Source organism: Molothrus ater, chromosome 15 (assembly GCF_012460135.2).
Source record: "Molothrus ater isolate BHLD 08-10-18 breed brown headed cowbird chromosome 15, BPBGC_Mater_1.1, whole genome shotgun sequence".
In the NCBI taxonomy this organism is placed as follows: Eukaryota; Metazoa; Chordata; class Aves; order Passeriformes; family Icteridae; genus Molothrus; species Molothrus ater.
In genome coordinates, this window is record NC_050492.2 from 9,017,723 (window position 1) to 9,037,901 (window position 20,179).

At 42.3% G+C, this 20,179-nt stretch overlaps 1 protein-coding gene across 2 annotated transcripts; it reads right to left on the bottom strand.

Annotated features, from left to right (window-relative positions):
* Positions 1–5,305: 5,305 nt before the first annotated feature.
* On the bottom strand, positions 5,306–20,081 carry SAR1B (secretion associated Ras related GTPase 1B). 2 transcript variants are annotated; one of them, XM_036391534.2, is made up of 7 exons: positions 19,876–20,081; positions 15,431–15,501; positions 12,473–12,592; positions 11,590–11,655; positions 10,965–11,068; positions 10,683–10,814; positions 5,306–9,179 (listed from the first exon to the last, which is right to left on the bottom strand). In XM_036391534.2, exons 2-7 carry the CDS (start codon positions 15,483–15,485, stop codon positions 9,063–9,065), a joined length of 594 nt encoding a protein of 197 aa, XP_036247427.1. In that variant the 5' UTR covers positions 15,486–15,501; positions 19,876–20,081; the 3' UTR covers positions 5,306–9,062. The 2 variants fall into 2 exon arrangements, with proteins under 2 accessions (XP_036247427.1, XP_036247428.1); XM_036391535.1 differs by having other exon boundaries at positions 19,811–19,882.
* Positions 20,082–20,179: the final 98 nt, after the last annotated feature.

A 20,179-nucleotide genomic window follows, 5' to 3' on the forward strand; every position in this document is an offset into this window, starting at 1 on the left:
AGAATCCGTTCCTCTTTCCCCAGCTCTGTGCACAGTAGTTCTGGAGATCGTTGCACAACTCCCTGAGCTCTTCAAAAACATCAGTGGTGAGAGGTTAAAGATTTTAAAGCCTGCTGCCACCTATGGATGGAAGGAAAGCAGTGAGAGCAGGAATCCTCCCGGGAGCATGCCTGACTGGAAGGACACCTGAGCTGAGGATGAAGTACCTGGAGCTGGGGAGATGCCGGCAGCCCAGAAAGACGGGAGCTCCCTCCTCCTTCAGACAAACCCAACAAGGTGTAGGACTCAAAGGGCTGAGGAAGGGTATTGGGAAATTGGCTACCCATCATGTGATACAAATAGTACAGAGAGGAAATAAGCCTGGTTTTTGGCCTGCTGTATTAATCTGATTATGGTGTTTTCATTGACGGACTGTAGCTTGCCTTCCCCTTTGCCTATTTGTTCTGTTGTAATTAAATCCTTAAAAAAAATTGTACATATTTGCATTCAGATTTCTAAGGTGATAATTTCTGCAATAATACTCAACAAAACACCTGTAATGGATATTTGTGGGGCCATGAAAATGACAGAGCAGCATATTCCACCTTCAGTGGAGGAAACAGAGATATGTCTAATATGGATGATGTTATAGATAACAACACAGCTATAATATGGATATGTTATTTTTATAGCAGAGCCCTTAGTTCATGAAGAGGCTCTTTGGGCCATGGCAGGGGACATCTCCCATCCCAAGAAAATCCCACCAGACCTCACAGTGCTGCCCTCTTGGGCAAAGAGGAGAGGGCAGGGACTGTGGTGCAGACAAAGACCACACTTCAGTGTTAAATAAGATGTCGTTTGATACATGGTGCTCATATACTTTTTTTTTTTTTGCTCTGGTTATCCCCATGCCTGCTGTGGAAGTAGAAAATGAGCTGAAAGCAGGCACAACCTGATCCCCTGATGTCAGGCACCCACCACCTTACCAATTAGAAACAGATATACTTTCAGCACAGGGTTCAAGATGTCCTACTGGTTTATTATTTTAATTTTTTTTTTTGTGATTTCATCAGCTTCTTGAAAAACCTGTTTTTCTTTTATCCTGAGTCATTTCACATGAAGAAACTATTGTTCTAAACTGTGACTCATCAGTTTGCATCACCACTTTCCAAACCCCTCGGGGGCACGTGGGCTTGGAAGCAGGGAATGGGAGCCAGCCTTTATTTACCAATAAATAGGCACTTCATTTCTGCATTGACTCATGGCTGGTTAAGCCTTGGTTTGCTCCTATTCCTCAGTGAACCTGGAGTTCTGTTTGCTTTTGTACTCGCTTTTTATGAGGAGCATTCACATGAACCACATCTCACTGCCAATCTCTCTGTGGGTTAAATACAAATGCTTGCAAGGAAAGTCAAGGATCCAAATGATAGAGCTGAAATACCTGGAAATATCAAGTTTCCATAAACTGCCACAAGGCAGAAAACACAACTGTTGGTTAATGAGACACCTCTAATTACAAAAATTCATAGGGAAAAGGAGGCCAACATCCAAACTATCCACTACACTAAAGCTCTTACACAGATCCTAACTATATATTTTTGAAATCTGAATCAAAGGAGCTCTTTTGGAGCTAGAATCCCCTCTGTCACTCAGAGATACATCACCCCAGTCCAGCAAATGCAGCACCACCAGTATGAGAGGGATGAACAAATTTTGCATGAACAAAACTGAGCCTTGAGAGTTTAAAGGTGCAAAATGAAAGACTTGATCCTACTTTTCCTATGCACCAAAACTTGAATGATTTTCCTCCTGTCCTTCTGCAACTGAATAAGTACCAGTAAAGAAAAGAAACTAAGACTTTTGGCAGTGCTTGTCCTAACCTCATAAGTTGTCAAGATCAAATTATACTCAGCATCTTATCCTAAATACCTGATGCTGCAGTTCCCTGTGGGACATAAATCAAGGCTCAAATCTTTTGCAGCTGTAGTACTGAGTGCTCCAGCAAACCTTGCCATGGTCCAGTTGGGCTGGGGTTCATCTCAAGGGCAGGAGGAATGCACAGGGCCCAGAGCAGCATATTAACACTAATTATATTATATAACACTAATCATATTAACACCAATAATTGTGTGAATGGTTGCACTTGATCTTAGAGGGCTTTTCCAGCGTAAACAATTCCATGATTCTGAGTGTCCAAGGCAAAGAAAAGCATGAGAACATAACTTGAAAGTGGAAATAAAATGAAAGTTTGAACTATGAATAGGACGATTTCTGCTAAGTACCCCAAAAGTGGGTTGCACACCATGATAAGCTTAAACTGAGGCACAAATTTCTGATTTTCCCTAACAGCAAATAGCCAGTTAATGTGAAATTTTAACACATTTTTTTCTTGCCATCCTACTCTTCTATGCTGTCCTTTGTACACAATTAGGAAGCTCATAGTAAAACCATTTAACAGTAATTTCTAGTCAAAATTTTTGCAGGAGTCACCAACACTTCACTGCTGGCAGAGCTGCCCAGCCATTCAATATGGGGTGTGGGTGCACTGGCAGGGGGAATGAGCTGAATTTGGGGTTTTTAGGGTTTTCTTTGGCTCTTGTGCAGCAGTAAGATGCCAGCCTAGGCTCCTCACTGAATCCTTCCCATCAGGCACAGCTTTCCACTGAGAACATCTCCAGTACTGTGGAAGGTTTGTGGGATAGAAGGCTGCTCTTTCCACTTCACCTGATTTTTTACTCAGCTCAAAAGACCCACAAACTTTGTAAAGGTCAGGACTGGGAGCAGGCTATTCCCCAGGGAGTCACTGCAATGTAGGCTGCAGGGGTCAGGTGCAGTGCTGCAACACATGCCCTGTGGGCTGCATGGCACAGGAGGGAGATGAAGGCACATGCTGCTGCAGGAGTTTGGGTGATGTTGTGTGTGAATGGAGGGGCACCATCTGTTTCTGAAAGGACTGTGCTCAAGCATTTGCTGAAAATGAGGTGGGAGTTTGATTGCCTCTTCTGCAAAATGAGAACATCAGAATTGGAGTAAATAAAAAGGACAGAGATTTGTTGGAGCAACTCCAGGGGAGGCCACAAAGATGCTCTGAGAGCTGGAGCATCTCTGCTCTGGAGACAGGCTGAGAGCTGGGGTTGCTCATTCTGGAGCCAAGAAGGCTCCAGGGAGACCTTACAGATCCTTCCAACATCTAATTGGGCTCCAAGAGACCCAGAGAGGGACTTCAGACAAGGGCATGGAGTGACAGGCTAAGGGGGAATGGGATCACACTGACAGAGGGCAGGGTGAGACTGGATATTAGGGACAAGCTCTTCCCTGTGAGGGTGGTGAGGCCCTGGCACAGGCTGCCCAGAGAAGCTGTCCAGGACAGGCTGTCCTGTCCTTGTTCAGGGCCAGGCTGGATGGAGTTTTGCTCTCTCTCCTTGCATGATTTGCTCACCCAGTTCCCAGGGCAGGCTTTGGGTCTCCTCCCACGTGGCAGGACTCCTGTGCCTGCACAGACAGGCTGCTCCTTGTCCCAGCCAGCACCTGCCCAGGGCCCTCCTACTCACTCCCTGTGGCAATGGGCTGGATCCCACAAAGCTCCAGCAAAGGACTCAGGGTAGGACCAGCTCCTTCCCCACCACAGCCTCGTACTGTGCAGGTCTGGTACCATCTAATGAGTGCAAAAGCAAAGTCTCCATCACCCATTTCTCTCACATCTTTTTCGGTTTTTTGCAATCTTGAGATTTGCACTTTTTTATATTTTGCAGAAAGGATCCAAGTCTCAGCCACACATCTGTTTATTTCAGATCTGGAACATACAAAAGAAGAATTATTGTGGTTTTTTTTCCTAGATGGTGTCTTTGTCAAGTGCTCTTATGCCCACAAGGTGTCTGAGATATTATTACAGAAACTCACAGCATTTTCCCTCTTATCTGGTAACACACAGGATGCTTTTTTTGCTTTATTTTATGAACCTGCTTCCCTTTCACTAAACATCTTCCAGCAGCACAATGTTCTGCAGCAAGTTTAGATTTGCTTTGTACTCCCAGAGAGGTGCAAGCCAAATGACAGTTGACCAGGTCAGCCAAGGACTTCACCAGCCCCATCTCCATGGTGTGCATTTCATAATTTCATGTTTACAGACACATAAATAGACTCAGCCCTCAGTCACATGTGTGAGGATCTGTTACACATTCTTCACTGCAGCCAGACTCACAGCGGCTCAGCTAACTTCAACTACCCACAGAGGAACTTTTTGGGTTTTCTTCATTTCTCACAAAATAATAATGGCAAACAACATGTGTAAACTTCATACTGCTTCTCTCTTGCATTGTGCCTAACAATGGCTCTGAAAACACCACCAGAATTTCTTCTTTGATAGAGGTTTCTCTTTCTCAGAATTTTTAAGCATCACAGTGTTGGAATAAAGCGCCCCCCAAAACAGTCCAGTGTGCCACTAATTTACACAAGGTTTGTGAGGTATCTCCAGTAGCTTCTGCGTGAGGGAGGCTTCTGTCACTCTGTTACAGACATGGGCAAACAGTGCCCACGTTAGGGAGGCACCACTTCCTTCAGGGCTGCTGTGAGAGCTCTTCTTGTTCAGGCAGAGCCCAAGCACGACCCAATCCCCCCAGCCACCACTGGCACCAGAGGGATAACAAGGACAGGAGCCCTTGCACTCACAGGATGATGAGGCAGCAGTAGCAGATTGAAAGCTCTGAGGCCCTGAAATGAAAGGCATCAAAGGCTCCAAAATATTATTGTAAGATTTCTTACTATGATGCAACATGTGCAGTAAGAAACAGGGTCATAAGAAAAAAAAGTGATATATTTTTTAAATTATTATTTTACCATACTTGCTCATCAAATTTTTAATTGTAATTCAAAAGCAGACAAAAATAATTTGAAAAAATGTAAACTAAGGAGAATGTATGCTTAAGGTTGGAAAATAGTTCTCTAACAGTAGGTTAACACACTCTCCTGTGGGCTACACTCAGCTTGGTAAGTTTGAACCCAGTGGCAGCCCCCATTCCACAGTCCCACCAAGAGGGCCAATCCTAGAGCACAGCTGGATTCTAAGGAAGTATCACTCCCCTCTAAGATTATATCCTTCCATCTTATTTTAGAACTGCAACAAAGGAAAGGCAATTTTTTTCACATTCAAAGAGTTTTCCAGATAGAGGATTTTTTCCATACACCCATGAACAAAAATTGAGCAAAAGTGAGACAGAACTATTATTATATCCACCCAAGAAAACCCAAGCTCACTCCTAGACCATATACTGAGTACACTTTTTCCTGATTTTGATAATTTCAAAAGAACTACCTGTTTAAAACTCTGTAAAATTTCAAGCAAAATTTTATTTTCTATTCCCAATACTTGTGTTTCCAGTATAGGATGGGACAAGAAAATAACAAATGCATCGACAACATGTTAAAGAACACTTTCACCTTTAGCTTTTCTTCTGCAGTTTATTTTATAAATTACAATTTTCAACATTTAGTGCACTCACATTTCAGAACAGAAACACCAGTGCAAAGAGTGGTTTGTCCAAGTGCAAGGAAGTTACACATCCCCACTGACCACAGTGGATGAAGCTCAAATGTAACTCCTCAGTCCACAACCAACAATAGTGTGACCTAAATGTGAGTATGTTGTAGTCAACAGAAACACTGGACTTTGGTTGGAAACAACCATATACTTTGACAGGACCAACAAGAGAAGAACAATTTGACCTCCAGCAGACCTGTGAATTCACTGGGATTGGAGATCACCTCCATCATTTTTCTGAACTGACATTATTATAAATAAGTGAATGCCAAATGTTCTATTTGATGCTCAGATCCAATTATCAAAACACAATAAAGCTCCCATGCATGCAGGTACTGTACTCCAGTGAATGCCACAGGTCACCTTTGGCACATCATAGTCAGAACCTGAACACAGAAATAATCCTGATCTGGCAGAGGATGAATGAGAAAGCTTGGAGAGCTTTCCCATCTCCAATGCCAATAATTGTTGCTGAAAAATGTATTAAACCAAGACTGAAATACAGCAATCACCTCTCAGTTATACAGTACATACTAGACCCCAATTTTAATTACATCCAAGCAAAAGAAATCTTATTCAACCCAGAGATGTTGGTAAATGGGGTCACTGCTGTGAAATACAGGCCACTGTCAGAAGTAGTAGGATCTTAGAAATCTGCATTCATTTCTCTTAAGGAACTGTTGCAATGTAAAAACAAAATGAGACAATTCATAAATAACATCTTTATTAATGAGTTTTCTTTTTCACATTCTTTAAAGTGATGTTCAATTAAAATCTGCATAGTCAAGAGTGCAAAAAAAAATCAGAAGTCAGACCCAAATGTGAACACTACCTTTTTTGAAGCAAGACTGGCCACAGTCATAGGAATAAAATAGAAATAAATGGCCAGGGGGATAGGGAGGGGGTGGGGATGAGAACCACCAGGAAAATTCTCATGAGTATATTTGTCTATTAATAAAGTCTTCACACAAAGACACACAACACTCATTCACATTCATGTGCACAACAGAATGTAAACTACAGAAGAAAGGTCCTTCCTCTGCTGAATGAAATGAAATAGAGCAAGATTATTTATGTATTTCACTGAGCATTGATCACCTATTCCAACAACATACCCAGCTGGATAACATAAGGTCCAGGTTTCTTCATGCCCTTATTACAATAACATTTCAGCCACCATCCCAGAGCAGGAACCAGGGAACCAGGAGTGTTTCCACAACACTGGGAATTATTCTTAACACACACTTTTAAGCACCATCACCTCCCTTCCTTTTTAATTTTTAATAGGATTACCCCTTTCTTTAGTGCTGTTGTTCACAGCTGGTTGGAAGAGCAGGTGAGGAGGACCCCTCCAAGCCCATGCAATGGCTCAGCCTGTGGAAGTGCAGCACAACATCTCCACTTCCAGCTTCATTTCCATAAGCACAGGCAACACAGTCCCAAATCCCTCACATCAACACCACAATGACTCTGCAAGTAGTACTTTTAATATTTACACCATCTAGTGATTTAGCTGTGGTCTCTGCATTATCACCATCATCAGAAAAAGCTAGAGAAAAAAACCAAGAGGCACATCCCCTACATAATGGCTGTAGGTAGTAAAGACACACACTGTCCACACAGTGGTGAGAGGCCACTTCTTGCCTCCAGTCTGGATTTATGCAGCAGAGACACCACTCCACAGCTGAGCATGAGTTAAAATGCAGAATTCTCTATGTTGGTCATTTGGAAAAGCCCTCCAATGCCCTCACACTGAACTGCACCACACACAAACTGGCTTAATGTTTTGCATGTGATTCTGCAGTAATAAACTTCATTTACAATTTATATTAGTTAGGTTCTGAATTATTCAGATGCACAATCTAGGACTGTGGGGAACTGATCATCAATATTCAATCATACCAGTTCAGGTTTGGGCAAGGAATAAGTCTCATTTATTTGCTTTGTGCCTACAGCCTTTAGATCTGAGATTCAAGCCCAGAGGTCAAAAGAAAGTTATTTGTGAAATCAAACCAGTCAGAAATACATTTGCTGCCATGGATATTGGAAACATAAGGCCTAAAGTATTTTGGAGAAGATATACAACAGGAAGTAAAAGGATTCAGTACAACTTGCAGCAGTTTGTATTTGTACAAGGACAAAACAAACTACACAGTGAAACTCAAACCCATCAGAGTGAAATGGTGACTCCAAGGCTGAAACTCCACATACTTTTGGCAAATTAGGAGTAAAACTTGCCCAGCACAAGAAAGCACCCACCACAGCTCCCAGCCAGCATCAATAAAATGTGCTGCAGCATCCTTTCTTCAAAGATAACCTGCTTTCTCCTTGGGGAACTAACACTCAAAAGCAGGGAAAAGCAGTCAGAAACTGGAAAGAGGGACTGACTTTTACCCCAGAAATAAGTGCCCTGGGCAGCCAACAGCTGCCACACTGGCCAGATTGCAGGGCAAAACCACTTAAAAGAATCCATCTTGTCCTAAAAGAATCCACTTAAAAGAATCCATCTTGTCCTAAAAATAAAACTGGCCAATGGGTGTGAGCTGGTAAACCTGCAAAAGCAGCAATGGCAACCCCTTCTTTTTCCTGGAAATTTCATGGGCAAGTCTTCCAGTAGACCCAAAAATGAATTAAATTGGAAATGGGATATTTAGTGCAGTGTTAATCTTATTTCTTCAGAAAGAAACTGTATTTCTTGTGTCACATCAGGGGTTTAATTCAAGAGACCAGTAGATTAAGACCACTTTTGTCATTAATTCAAGATTTACTTTGGCACAGCTCATTTAGACTTTTTGTATTTGTGGTAATTATAAGGGCATCACAGTGGATTTTTCCTTTACTAAGGAAAATCCTAAAATAAATACAATTTAGTAGTCTGAAAAAACCCACCTTTCTCTAATCTACAACGAAACTACTTTGTGGCCTGCTTGTGTTTCAGGAAAATATCCCACATATTCAGATCAGCCTCACTAGTTAAGACACATTAAAATGAAACATTTCCCATTAAAGATGCCAAAAACTGGATTTAAATTTATTGCATGACGTTGCATAAGAAAGTGTATTATTGAAAACTGTAAGGCATCATGCAATTATCCATCAGCTAATTATTTATTATTCCTTGAAAGATGGTTATATACTCTAAAGTTATAAAACCAGTTTCAAAAAAGTACATAAAAAATTTAACATAAGCATTAAATATTTTTCACATGTTCATCGTTTTCAGCTGTTAAAAAGTGCATTCAAACATACTGTACTGGAAAGTTGCTCTGACCAAAAATGGTGCTGGAGACTCATTAAATTAAAAGCTGCAAAAGGATGTTGCATGGGATTAGAAAGCTCACAGGTTGTGGTATTTAAACTTACAAACTTGCTTGAAATAATTTTGCAATCCTCACACTTACAATTTAGCATCAATGATATAATTAGCTAAAAATGTGTATTTTTAAAATTGAACAGTCAAATGAATTCAAGTTACGTACACTGAGTGATCAGAAAGGAGCAGACAGGGAGCCCCAGGGCAGGGTGTGCTGCTGGGATTTTGGCAGGCTCAGTTGATGTACTGGGCCATCCAGCGGAACCCCTCCCCGTAGCCTTGTCTCTTCAGCACGCTGCACATGAACACCTCCAGGGGCCTGGCATTCAGGTCCTTCAGTGGTGTGCTGCCCTGCAGAGAGACACAGACAGGCCCTTACAGCTCCTTGTAAAACATGCCCTTACAGTTCCCTTATAAACAGCATCTATTCCACATGGACATCTGCTTCTATGGAATGCCCCTATTTAACTCCTGTTTGGCACTGGGATTTTGGAAAATAAATTAATCTAAAATCATAGAAGGGACCTTAAAGCTAGTCTCATTCCAAACCCCTGCCATGGGCAGGGACACCTCCCACTATTCCAGGTTGCTCCAAGCCCTGTCCAACCTGGCATGAAAACACTTCCAGGAACGGGGCATCCCCAGCTTCTCTGGGCCTGACACCTCCACAGGGAGACCAGAACATGCAACCTTAAACTCAGTAACTTGTGTACAAGAACACCATGCATGTTCTCACGGGCATCCACACTGGAGAGGGGATGTGAAACCAGAACAGAACAGCAGACATGCAAAGAGAATTTTAGAGCTTATATTTGGTGTTCAGTCACAGTTCCCTGCTCTGTTTGCAACATTTTTCCAACCAGATAAGAAAAACATTTGCTACAAATTTTAGGTCTGACCCAAGCAAAAGTGCCATGTGTTTGCTTGCCAAGATCAGCACAGTGCAATAAAGCTGCTGTTCAACTGGGGATTAACAGTGGTGTCCATGCTTCATCAAATACTTGTGGTGTAAAGACCAGAAAACAAGAGGGCAAAATGCAACAAACAAGAAAGTAAAGATTTCTTTTTGCCTGACCTAAACTATGATTGGCACTGAACTTAAAGGGGGGCACCTAAGAGTGAATAAGCAAAGAGGAACTGCAAGGCAGGTGCCCTCAGCAGAGCTGGTCAGCTAAGGGAGCTGTGATTGGGAGCCACAGTGGAATGACTCTGTCAGCTGCAGGGAGGTTTCTTCCCAAGGGCCAAGGACATCAAGCACCATTTCTAACACTCACAAGCAGAGCACTGTATTAACTTTACATTAAAAGGAGCTGAAGTATCACAAAGATCCTTACTAGAAATCTGCCTTGTTGCTACAGATGCCAGTAGGAACTTTTTCCTTTCTGCAACCTACAAACTTACACTTCTACAATGGTGTAAATCTATCTCTAAGCTTTAGGCACATATGTTTGGTAGAAAATTATTAGAGCTTGCACTTGAAATGAGAAAGATTCTATTCAGTTTTCTCTCATAATTCACTCTACAACTATAGCCTCTGAAAACTGTTTAAAAATAGTGCATAAGAAAGTTGAAGTACTAAGAATTATTCTAGATACAAGTACATTTTCTCTGAAAAAATGTGGCATTAAATACAACATAAAAAGTTGTAGTAGACATACATTTAACACACACACACAAAGAGACTCTGGGATTCATTCTAAATACTGTTATTATGTACTAAGTACTTTATAAATTAGAAAAACATTTCTTTTGTATAGCTGGAGCAAACCAGAGTCAACACACAAATAAGGAAACTAACTGCCCAAGCAAAAAACCTCACAAAAAAAAAAAAAAACCAACCAAAAAACCACAAACCTTTCCTGTTGTCTGGCCATACAGACCAAATGTCTCTCGTAACCTCTCTTCACTGATGGCTTCAGGTCTGTCAATCTTGTTACCAAGAATTAGGATAGGCACATTAGCAATAGTTTCATCTGTCATTAGTGACTGCAAAAGGATGGAGAAAGGAGGACTGATTAATTTAAAATACAGAAGGTTAAATCACTACTACTCATTTGCAGGTGACAGCAGGGGTCTGTTGGGTATTTGAGCTTAGTTCTTAGAAGTTCAAACTTTCAAAAGCTTATTTAAACTTACATCAAGTTCTTCTTTTGATTCAAGCAATCTTTCATGATCTGCACAGTCCACCAAGAACACAACACCATTAATTGCAGGCAGGTAATTTTTCCACACTCTGCGAGCTACAGAGAAAATAAAAATGAAAGGAAATTATCCCCAAATAACAGAGTGATGCACATTGGTAATTAAAAAGCAACAGGTGTGTGTGGGTTTATTAATTTGATTTTTTTAAAAATTCTTAGCTTATGTTGCCAGTCTTTGGAATGCAATTTCATGTTTTACAAAGCTTGAAATAACAGAACAAAATTATAATTCACTCTAATGTTATCACTGTTCTGTCCCACATGAATGCTGATGTGTGGAAATGGTTTTTGTTTCCCTAAGAATTATGTCAACAAAGGTAAGTTTGAAGGTAAATGCAAGGAATTCAAAGTACCGAACTCCTCCTCACAGTATTGGTCAAAAGTTTCTCCTCTACTGCAGCTCTTGCTAAATCATATTTGTGATAAATGGTGGAGCTGGGCAAAAGAGCAGCCAATGTCACAGAAGAGTTTGGGAAGTCAGTCTCTGCAGCAGGGCCTTGCTTCTGATTGGAAGCAAACTGCAGCCCAGTTCAGTGAGCTGAAGTGAGACATGCTCTTACCTTGAGCGTGTCCACCCAGATCGAAGGTAGTGAAAGTCATGCCAGCAATTGTCAGCTCTTCTGAAGCTGGAAATACACACAATTATGTTCTAGGTCAAGATTATGCAGTGCTTTGGAAAAGCTTGGCCTTCTACCACATAGATTTTACTTTCTTTTGATTCTTTCCAGTATTTTGTTATTCAAGAAGAACATGAGAGTAATACATTCTCTCAAAATCAATGGCACATTCGTGTATCACCAAAATGTTATTAATCATTAGGGCATGTGTGAAATATCTACAATGCTAAGAAGAGCAGAGTATTCCTACATTATTTATCCCTACATGTTACACAAATAACAGTTGGCTCTGACATCTGATTTGCAAAAAAGATTTTGCATTTGGCATTTCGTTTTCAATACTGTTCAAGGTTTCTCCTCTTCACATCCTTTCCCAGTTTCTCACCTCCTTACTAGACTTCCCCAATCCACATTTTCAACCTGTGTTGAACTTTTTCTCCTGCAAGGTTACCAGGATAACAATTACACAGCAACCTCTGAGACACAAACACTGATTTTCTAATTATACAGAGAAGCTGTTCCCAAAAATTGCAAGCCCCTATTTCTTGCAGCTTCTATACTACAAACTCTCTGCTTCATATAGTACAAAACTTCTTCTTGTTCTGCTTGTTATTCACCTCTTAATTTTAAATATAACACTCTGAACTATCCTACACACATTGTTTTTTTAAGATTATTTATGGATTGAACTATCTATGGATTGCAATCCCAAAAATCCCTTTGTATCTCCCCAGTTACACTGATGGTCTTATAATCAGATCTGGCATAATCAGATCCTGCTTTTCTTCAAATGCTTTCTAGCTAAGGAGCAGCACTATGAACTTACTGGGGTGTAACGTGGGGACGTGTTGTCCCAGTCTGTCATCTTTGAGCATGTGCAGCAGTGTCGTTTTTCCAGCATTGTCCAGCCCAAGAAACACTAGTTTGCCTGATTTCTTGTACAGTCCTAGAACAAAAAAAGACCTAGTGAATAATCAGTTCAACAGAGTTCATTTCTAGAGATGATTTTGCTCCTAGGAACGAAGTGTTACAGTCACAGTACAAAATACAGACCAGGCAAACTCCATCACACCTTTATCAGTGCCCTTTATCCACGTTGTACAAATGACATTCCCACTTACCACAAGCCTGCTGCACCAGGTAACATGCAGCTTTCAGGATGCTTGGCAGGAGAGGCACAAATTGGTGTGAATGTGTCAATCATGGAATGCATGCCATTATCTTAGGAAAAGCTTCTGACTGAACAGGACTAAATGCTACCAGTGTAGTTTACTCTGCCCCAGCAAGAGGACAGTTCTGCTCACAGGTGGTGGACAGGTGGGCACAGACCCAGCACTAACAGCAGGTTCTGGATCATGGACCATTCTGAACCTGAACTCTGTTCACCCACCTCCAATTACAGCAAAACACTCATCCGAGACAAAAAAGAAAATTCAGACCTCAATCACAATAATACAGAGAAATTGGATTCAACATCAATAAACATAATTTGTGGATGAATTCCTTAATATTGGTTAACACATTATTTGGACAAAAAGTAACTTTCACCCACACCCCCAGGAAAACAGTTGGCTACATCTTGAATGGCATCGTCAGGACACTTCTGACACACTTTGTCCCATGTGACAATGCTTTCCTAACAGGAATAAGAAATTTTATTTTCATTGGTTGTCATCTTTATAAAAATGTCTTCTGCCCTTCTTCTCCCCCTCCACTTGTAACCCCAGAAATGCAACAGTTGCTGTGAAGGAGAGGAAAGATTTTTTAAAACACAAACACCATATTTTCTTAAATTGGAGATTATCGAAGGGCAATTCTCTTACAACTTGTCAACACTGTATCCTCTGCCAGAATTAGTTTTCACTGCTTCAAACTCATTGATATTCAAAGTAAAACATTAAGAAAAATTAAATTTAAAACAAAAAAATCAATTCTGTTCTGTACTGCAAAAAATCTCCTGTTTTCTGTAATGTGCTATGCTCGTGTGTGCTGGGATGTTGAGCCAGCCCTGCTGAGGCTCAGCATTGCAGGGGCAGAGGTGCCTCTGCCCAGCAGACCTTTACACCACTGCTGTTTGCTCACCTCTCCCTCTGCCTTTGAGCTAATCTCAGGGATCACATTCCAGCTGGACATGTTTTGTAACTTGCAGGAATGAATATTCTCTCCTATTCTTCATCTTATTTCATTAATGATCTTTGTTACTCCAGGTCCTGCAGGGTGTCTTCACAGTTCTTTCAAATACAACAACTCTTACTGCCCAAACTCACCTACCCATATATACACTAACTAATAAACTGTGGAGTGGAGGAGAAAGTGTTAATGTTTACAGAGAAAGAAGTGGACAAACATTTTCATATACTAACTTAGATCACAGGAGAGACTCCAGTTCACACTCACCTTATGAGTTAAACACAACTCTACTAACCTATAGGAAAACAATAATATTTTCCCCCTCTCAGCCTACAGATCCAGGAGTCTTTGCTTCCCAGTCAGATATGGCTGGTTGCACCACAACATTTCAAGCTTCCCAGGTGTCTTTCAGAGAAACACAAGACTAACAAGCAGGCTACACCAAGACCTGAGTTTTTATACATATATACAAATTAAAAAATGGTTTTGTGCCTCCCAGAAGTATACTTGTGCAAAGATATTCTTCCTAAAGTGATCCCATTAACCTTCTGACAGGACAGCATAGGGAATTGTGGGCAGGTTTCCAAATGTTGTGATCTGCCTTCTTCAACTCTAACTATAACTGAGAATGCAAAGAGAAAGTGTTTCCTTTAGAAAAAGAGGGACATAAAAGAGGGAGCTGCTTCAAGCTCCTCTGTCTTTCAGCAGAATTAGCCTTTGCTTGCACAGGAATGGAAGAGCAGGCCAGTGTGCAGTAATCACTGTGCAGCTAAGGAAGAAGAGATAAGAAAGATTAGTCAACTTAGTTAAAATTTCACTGGCTAACATTTTGATAGCAGGCCAAGGGTCTGACATTCAGTGCAAAACTTTAAACTTTCAACTGATAAAACGTAGGTGGCACAGCTTGCTATGACATCTTAGCCTTAAATGCTATTTGACCACTTTAATAAAACCCTTTGAACTTGGAAATTTTGTCTTTTACCTATGGGATCTGCAACTTCGGATCCTTTTTTTAATATCCTAACATTAACTGTATCCTAACATTAATTTTCCTCATGGTTGTGGGGCTTTTTCACCCTGGACTGATGTGGATTGCAGACTTTTTGAATAGGGAATAATTTTCTGAGGCTCTTGAGAAGATGCCAGTGAAGTTTCACATTAATTTCTGTGGCACAGAACAAAAACTCACAGAACAATGTGCTGCTGAACATAAGAAAGAGTTTCAATATCTGACACTAATTTTTTGCAGACAGTCCCTCCTATTTGGATTCTGAAATGATAGCTTCATGTGCAAAAGAACTGAATTAAAATAACTGATTTCACTTCTTTACAGCAGAGAAAAATCAGGAGAAGACCCATAAAAGCCAAGTGAATTACACCAGCTTAAATGTAGTATGATTAGAAAAGTCCGACCTTTTATGATCATGAAATAAAATGTAATTTTTTTCAGGAAGGGTTAATGTAAGACAGAGTGGAGAGCACACTCTGGAAATGTTCAGTATTGATAAGTGAAACTTTTGTTTGAGTGTTACTGAATGTACACCAAATCAAATATTATTATTTACCCAGCAGTCTTATTTGAAGATAACAGAGGTGAGCAGATATTTTACACAAGAATAGCAGAAAGGAAAAGACCCAAACAATAATGACTTACCTAAAAACTGCAATACACTACTGAAACCACTGTAAATCCAATCAAATAGGAACATATCTGAATCTTATAGTCTGAAATAAAGAGAAAACATAATACATTTAAGTTCTGCCAGAGCAGCACATTAAGCATTGTAAAATATTTATAGGTAACAAAAATAATTTAAAATCCTGTGTTAAAAATAAAAAAAAAATAGTTTTGGTAAACTGTATCATAGACCAGTTAAACGACAATAGCAAAGATTTTCCCCTCCCTTGGGAAAACTCTACATGGACTGAAGTCTTTCCAAGAAGTAAAAATAATTTTATTCAAAGTACAATTTGTTGAAGGTATGTGATGATCCACTGAATATTTTAAACAGGATTTTTACTTTTCAGCTGGGGAAAGGTGGCACTTAGAGAGGGATATCAGTGCAGATTTAGGGCTCCAGCCACCCCTGGGAGCTGCTGGGGTTCAAAGTGGAGGCAGTAAGAGGTGAAGAAGTTTTGCAGAGTTGAATCTAGAGAAGTTTGATACCAAATAAATCCTTGTCCACACAGAACCTGTCTGTTTGGCTTGTTATAGAAAACAATTACCTAGCACAAAACACTGGAATTACCCTTCAAAGACAGTGACCTCCTCTACTGCCCTGCACAGGCTGCCAAAATTCAAACCTTAAATGCAAAAGTTTTGTTTAAAAAAACCCACCAGACCCCCATATTTTCCCACTGAATTCCTTCAGCTTGGATTCAATAACAAGCTGAGCTGAGAGCCCATACCAGGTTCATTGTGCAGCCATGAGTGATTAATTTCCTAGCTTTCATCTTAATTTCCTCATTATCTGAAGTGAGGATAATCATAGAATCATTGAGGTTGGCAAAGACCTCTAAGACCACTGAGCCCAACTGTTAGCCCAGAACCTCTGTGTTCAACACTTAAACCAAGTCCCCAAGGCCACATCCACAGGACTTCTGAGTGCTTCCAGAGGTGGTGAACCCACCACTGCCTTGGGCAGCCTGTGCAGGGCTTGGCCACCCTTTCAGTGAAGAATTTTTTCCTAATATGCAATCTGAATCTTTGCTGGCACAACTTGAAGCTGTTTCCTCTTGTCTTGTCACTTGTCACCTGAGAGGAAACAGCCCTGACCTGGCTACAAGCTGGCAGGGAGCTGTAGAGAGTGATGAGGTTTCCCCCTGAGCCTCCTTTCTCCTGGCTGAGCCTCCCCAGCTCCCTCAGCTGCTCCTCCTCAAACTTGTGCTCTAAACCCCACTGAAAGCACCAGTTTGACACAGTGAACTGTGAGCATTTTAGTTCTCTTGGAGACTAAAGGGCAACATCCTTAGAAGCCTTTAGCCAGCTAATTCCTACTGGAATACATGACCCCTGCAGACAGTGGGAGTGTGGCTGCCCTGGAAAAACTGGGCTACACTGCTAAACACAGCTGGGAGAGGCATCCACACTGCTACAGGGTCTCACCACACTTGTCCAGAAGCTGCAGGGCTGCCTTGGGGCATCACAAGAGGACTTCAGGGCAGCTCTGAGCCTAGAGCATGGCACACAGGAGTCAAAACACAGGTCTGAACCAGCCCAAAAATCCAGGCATCCATCACAGCAGCTACACTCATGACAGAGTTTCTTTGCTACGCAACAACAGGTACATCATACAGAGCTAATGTGGAAAGAGGAGTGGATATTTAAATGACCTTTGTTTGCACTGGAACAAAATCCGTTCAGATGACGAAGCACCAGGTGTGTTGGTTTCACCACAGCTAACCCTTAAACCTTTAACCACGTCTACATGACTCTGAACAACACAGCAGCTGCAACAGGCACAATTTTTAAGAATACCAATGAAATATGCTTGTCAATGCATAAACACCCAGTTACACAATGTCATGACTGAAACTGTTCCTTGCATGGCTAAAAATCAAAGGTCAAGAATAAGCAAACATGGCAGAACACACACGTCAGCAGATTTATTTATTGCTTGAGCAAAATACCAATCGAGAAAAGCCTCTGTGGGGCTTAGGGAAACCATCAACTCAAATAACCTGCAAATCAGGGCAAACAGCGTGATGTAAGAGAAGTGCTCAGATTACTGAGGTGAGAATAACTTCAGTGTTCAGTTGTATTAACCTGTTCCATCTATTACACTTAGGTTTACAAAAAACATCAACCAAAACAATCTTCATGCACTACAGAAAAACTTTAAGGGGTGAGATTCAAACGATTAATGTGAGAGCAGGATTACTCTCCAAACACACCTGAAGTGGCATTAATACTGGCTCAATTTCCATCACCATAAGAAAAGCGGTGCTGGAAACAGAGCTACCCAAATCCTCCCAGAACAACCTCCATATCAGCTGGCAGCAGTTAAAGGAAAACACTTTCAAAATGGGAAAAAAATGGACAGCTAATTGTAAAGGCACACAGGTAATATTTGAATAGCGATATTAAATCTACTCTTATCACACAGGAAAACTTTATAATTCAGAGCTGTGTCAAATCAAAGCATTGCAAAACCAGAGTGGCTCTGCTCTGGTTTGAGAGTTGTTATGCTGAGAGCAAATTCAGGGAAGAGTTGAGGCTGTTGAATATATACAGACTCAAACTCTCAGGCTCACGTTAAAAACACCACAAAAGCAGAACAATGAAGACTCAGCAATCACTGTTCACAAGCCATGATGGAGATGAAGGTACTATTTTAGTGTTATTTCAAGGGTTGATTTGAAAATAATCCACTGGAAGCAGACAAAAGCTTTGAATGAAAAGCTGTGCTGGACCAAGACAGTCTTTTGATACCAACTGCTTTTACAGGCATCACCAACTCACTGTGTCTCCACTGCAAAGATACCAAAGTTAATTTTCTAGTACCACTTCAGTGACACATATCTACCACTGAAAAACATCCCCCTTCAACCCTGGTCAATGTTATTTCATCAGCAAAGCATCACCCAGCAACTCCTGTGGAGCCAGGTCCACCACTCCACAGATCAAGGACGTGTGTTCACTCACTGAGACTGTGGAAAATGAGGAATTCCAGCCAGCCTCCTGAAGGGAAAGCTGCTGACAGCATGGACTAGCAAGCAAACTCACTCACACCTCTTTTATCTTCTGAAAACTAGGAAATTTTTCCTCCTACACTCAACTTGCTTTTTTTCTCGCTAAAAATTCATCATTTCACTCCCAAACCTTAGGACAGTGCTCACTTCTGAAGACTCTTGAAGTTAAGGTTAGAGACAATATCAGGCTTTTAAAGAGTGTTTTAAATGCTTTTATGGAACAATTAGGAAATAAAAACCAGTGACACCCAAGAGAACAGCTCCTGCATGAACTGGGAACACACTGTGCTACACCTGTGTGGGGACTGTCAGCAAGAGAAGAGATCTGAGTCCAGCCTGAGAGCACCAAACATCAGTTTCAGCCACAGTTCAGTCTGAAACCACAACCTGCAAGCAACGGCTTAAAGCCTAGTGCCAAGGGTGTATTTTTAGTTTTTCAAGCAGGATGGAAACATGATAACTTGAAAGTTATAATTTGACACATGATCACCATAACATTATAAAATATTACTACAGGTAATGAAAGTAAAAATCCCTAGGAAACTCAGTGGATAAACTGAGATCCTACAACACACTTTATTCTTTGATTTGAAACTGCACTTGGATGTTGTATTTTAAGAACTAAGGAAAGGCATAGTTAGAAAATGAGGTAAAAGCATAGACTTTCTTAAAGTATTTTAACAATTTTTTGACAGCAACTGATTTTTGACACAGCAGAGTTTGCCTATGAAAACAGCACTACAACACACAAGTTCCTAAGGGCAGCTGGTGCAGCGGTTTAGGCAGCCCTGGCTCACCAAGTCCAGCTGTCAGAGCACATCCTCGCTGCAGGGCTACTGACCATTCACTGACTTGGGAACAAAACCCTTAAAAGCAGTAACTTCTGAAGACATAACAATACTTCTAACAAGTATTGTCAGGTCCATACAACACGGCAGACGGCTGCCCAGGGAGGCTGCAGGGCATCCGTGGGTTATGGGGTTCCTTAAGGCACCTCACCACCGCAGACCCCGGAGGCAGCGCTGCTCGGGACCTGCGAACACCGTGACAGCCTCAGGACCAGCCGGTGCCGCCAGCGGCCCGAGCAGCCCCAGAGCAGTGCCGGGGGGAAAGGGAGGAGACAGAAGGGAAAGGAGGGAAAGGGAGGGGAGCGGCCGGCCCCGAGCCCCTCACGGCGCGCTGCCCGCGGCCCCGCACAGGCCGCAGCTCGTCGGGGCGCGCAGGGACCCCCGGCCAGGCCCAGCCGCGGCCCGGAGGCCGCTCCCGGCAGGACACGGGAACGGCCCAGCGTCCTGCGGAGCCAGCCGGGGACTACAGACCCCTCACCGCCCGCCCCGCTCACCCGGTACCGCCGAGGCCGAGGTGCTCCGGGACTCGGGCAGCACCGACACCGACACCGACACTCACCCGCGGCTGCGCCCGCTCCGCCCCCCGCCGCTCCTTCCGGCACCGGCAGCCGCGGCTCACACACTCGGCTGGGCTCGTCTGCGTTCGGATAGACTCGGCTCTGCCCGAATAGGCAGGCGTGGTCTCTACTGCGTTGCCTTCGGCTGGGTTCGGCCGGGCTCGCACCGGTTCGGTGTGACTCGGCTGTGTTCGGCTGGGTTCGGTTCGGCTTCGCTCGGCTCCGCCCCCCCGCGTGCCCGCCCAGCACCGCCCCCGGCCCCGCCCCTTTCAGCCGCAGCGCCGCTCCCGGAAGTGCCACGTGTCC

Bases quoted from the DNA above. Each gene is read 5' to 3' on its own strand.
- SAR1B (XM_036391534.2), bottom strand. From the start codon at position 15,485: ATGTTCCTATTTGATTGGATTTACAGTGGTTTCAGTAGTGTATTGCAG. The intron at 11,656-12,472 runs GTAAGTTCATAG...GTGTATTTCCAG, and splicing joins CGTCCCCACGTTACACCCCA to CTTCAGAAGAGCTGACAATT. The intron at 10,815-10,964 runs GTAAGTTTAAAT...ATCCTTTTGCAG, and splicing joins AATCAAAAGAAGAACTTGAT to TCACTAATGACAGATGAAAC.